Source organism: Coffea arabica, chromosome 1c (assembly GCF_036785885.1).
Source record: "Coffea arabica cultivar ET-39 chromosome 1c, Coffea Arabica ET-39 HiFi, whole genome shotgun sequence".
Classification (NCBI taxonomy): Eukaryota; Viridiplantae; Streptophyta; class Magnoliopsida; order Gentianales; family Rubiaceae; genus Coffea; species Coffea arabica.
This window is the reverse complement of record NC_092310.1, coordinates 18,901,191-18,903,876: the sequence shown is the minus strand read 5'-3', so window position 1 is coordinate 18,903,876 and position 2,686 is coordinate 18,901,191. Positions and strand designations below refer to the sequence as shown.

The following is a 2,686-nucleotide window of genomic DNA, read 5'->3' as shown; positions in this document are numbered from 1 at the left end:
CCCACAGTTAGCATCTTTAACACCCCTAAAAATTAGATTCACCACAAAGAAGAATAGAGAAGAAAAAAGGGAAATTCCCACTTGCTGGATTGATGTCAATGAAACTTTCAAATTCAGCAATTACCCACCAACGGTAGGTGCCCACAAGAACAGCAAAAACTGGATGATTCTAATTCCTCGGACCATAGTTCCTAAGTGTGCTGCGAAAGTACCCAAACTAACCAAAATTCCCCACAAAATTCCAAAACTCAGCAAAACATGAGCTGAGCCACCAAATTGAGAGACAAACAATTATGTCAAACACCACAATATCACTAATTATCTCAAACAGCCACAATTATCTCAAACAGCCATAATATCCCAACTACCACAAGCTCAATTCAAGAAACCAATGCCAAGATCTATCCAGAAATTCCTTTTCCCCACAAATATCACTAATTACTAACTAAAGAAAGCTGCTTTAAACAAGAACATGTCAGAAAAATATATTCCTGGTTCAGAAATGGACCATAGTCCAGCAGAATTACAAGTGTTTGAACAGGATATAGAAGAATGAAGTTGAAAACTCGTCACTAACCTGACCTAGCAAAGATGACCTCAATACCACCATTAAAATGAAATCCCAGAGGCTGGAGCCTTTTACAGCAAATTGCAACAGCTCTTTCCAGGCTGTTCATTAGGCTGTCATTTTACACAGAGGAAAGAGCAAAAGAACTGGACCCACAAGCAAAACCTCTGAATCTTATACCACACACGACACGCTTAAAAAACAAGTTTTCTAGACATTTATCCTACACATTAGCATGTCATTAGCCAGCGGCCAGCCTGCTCATACTCCACAATACATAATAAGTTACGTCTCATAAATTAACAAGGTCCAAATTATGAGCTAATCTAGATTTAGAAACATAAATCTTCAAAGTTTTGGCAAGTCGAATTCTTTGATTGTCTTGACTTCCTACAAAAAGCATAGAGGTAAAAACACCAATCTCCTGCGCACATCAATACTTGAACTGTCTCGGGGTGAAGTGCTGCTCGATAGGTGTCAATTACTCTAGTTCCGGCACTAAAAGTGGCCTCCGATGCAACTATAGTTATCGGAATGGCCAATATATCGCAAGCTATTCGAGAAAGTACTGGATATGAGATTCGATTTATTTTCCACCACCCCAAACAATCAAATTCATCGAGATCTTCTCCAATCTTTTGGCGAGGCTTGTCTAAATAATCAACCAATTCTGACTTATGAGGTTCGCTAGTCTCGACTTCATCACAATATTGATCAAAATCACCCCATCTAGTCTTCTTGGTCGCATTTGTTCCTTGCCTTTGGGAAGAGCTAGAAGCCATTGGCCCTCCTGTTGGATTCGCCGCTAGAGCAACATACTCATCATATAACTCAAAGAGCACTCGGCGAATGGTGGAAATGTTATGAGAAGCCTTTGAAGGTAGATACATTTGAGGGTAGGTGAAGTCCACAACCCTCATTTTCTGTCTTGGATCTAAAATGGTAGCCACGGTCAATATCAAATTACATTCACCCTAATACTTGTCAAACTTAGTTTTCATCCTTCAAACCATGGCCCGAATGAAGGGGTCTTCATCATTGACTCGAGCATCCAGCACTTTTTTTATCTTCACCAACTCTTGAAGGAAAAGATTGCTCGTAGGATAATCTGAACCAGAAATTATATGTGTGCACTCCCAAAATTTTTCCAAGACCGAACAAACCTTTTCAACTTTTTTCCAGTCCTCAGCAGATGGGCAAAAATCGTAACTTTGCTCTCTATCTTGGAAATGGGGAAAAACATCCTTAAATTTTATGGCACAATTCAGCATCTCAAATGTGGCATTCCATCTTGTCTTATAATCGTAAAGCAACTTTTTTCCTGGTATATGGAGTTGTTGCGCAATTTCAGCAAACATCAATGCACGCCTCTCTGATCGATTCACAAATTCCACGGAATCCCTAATGGCTTTGGTGATGTCCACAATCTCAAAAATGCCATCTTGAACTACAAGGTTCAAGATGTGTGCACAGCATCGAACATGGAACAATTTTCTATCACAAAGAAGCTTTTTGGACCTGGAGATGTCATCTCTTAATATTCTAATAGCTACATCATTGTTCGAGGCATTATCAACTGATATGCCCCACTCTTTTGCACTTTTAAAAATTGAAGATGCTATCTCAACTCCTCGGTGAGGCAGTGGTATGTGTACAAAACTCAAGACATGCTTTTGTTGTTTCCAATCAGAATCAATCCAATGCCCGGTGATGACCATGTACTCGATCTTTTGATTTTTCGACTTCCAAAGATCGGTTGTGATGCTCACTCTTTCCACATTTTTCAACTTATTCCTCAACTTATTTTTTTCAAGCTCATATACTTGCGTACAATCATTTTTTGCTGTTGCTCGAGAGATTTTCTTCCACTCTGCACCGCTCGTTTCATCATAAGATTGAAGCCTTCTTCTTCTAATATGGTGAATGGATGCTCATGCATTAGCACCCAATGTGCAGCTGCCTCTCTAACTTTCTCCATGTCAAACTTTCCGCTCAAGGGTGGCAAAGTCGGAAAAGAATCATGAGCTGGCTGGAAATTTAATTTTGTTTGCTGCTCAGCCTTTCTAATGCTTGCTTTTCGGGCGGAACATCTATTCCGATATCTCCACATGCTACTTG

At 39.8% G+C, this 2,686-nt stretch overlaps 2 protein-coding genes across 2 annotated transcripts; both read right to left on the bottom strand.

The window, feature by feature from the left end:
- Positions 1 to 441: 441 nt before the first annotated feature.
- LOC140004819 (zinc finger BED domain-containing protein RICESLEEPER 2-like) lies at positions 442 to 1,488 on the bottom strand. Its single transcript, XM_072044969.1, has 3 exons — positions 1,001 to 1,488; positions 578 to 681; positions 442 to 491 (listed from the first exon to the last, which is right to left on the bottom strand). Exons 1-3 carry the CDS (start codon positions 1,486 to 1,488, stop codon positions 442 to 444), a joined length of 642 nt encoding a protein of 213 aa, XP_071901070.1.
- An 84-nt stretch (positions 1,489 to 1,572) lies between these two features.
- Positions 1,573 to 2,286, bottom strand: LOC140004817 (zinc finger BED domain-containing protein RICESLEEPER 2-like). Its single transcript, XM_072044968.1, has one exon. It carries the CDS (start codon positions 2,284 to 2,286, stop codon positions 1,573 to 1,575), a length of 714 nt encoding a protein of 237 aa, XP_071901069.1.
- Between the last annotated feature and the right edge of the window lie 400 nt (positions 2,287 to 2,686).

Coding starts and splice junctions, on each gene's coding strand:
- LOC140004819 (XM_072044969.1), bottom strand. CDS start 1,488: ATGAGGGTTGTGGACTTCACCTACCCTCAAATGTATCTACCTTCAAAG. Junction 682..1,000: donor GAGACAGTTCAAGTATTGAT/GTGCGCAGGAGA, acceptor GTAAAATGACAG/CCTAATGAACAGCCTGGAAA. Junction 492..577: donor GGTCATCTTTGCTAGGTCAG/GTTAGTGACGAG, acceptor TTTCTGAACCAG/GAATATATTTTTCTGACATG.
- LOC140004817 (XM_072044968.1), bottom strand. CDS start 2,286: ATGGTCATCACCGGGCATTGGATTGATTCTGATTGGAAACAACAAAAG.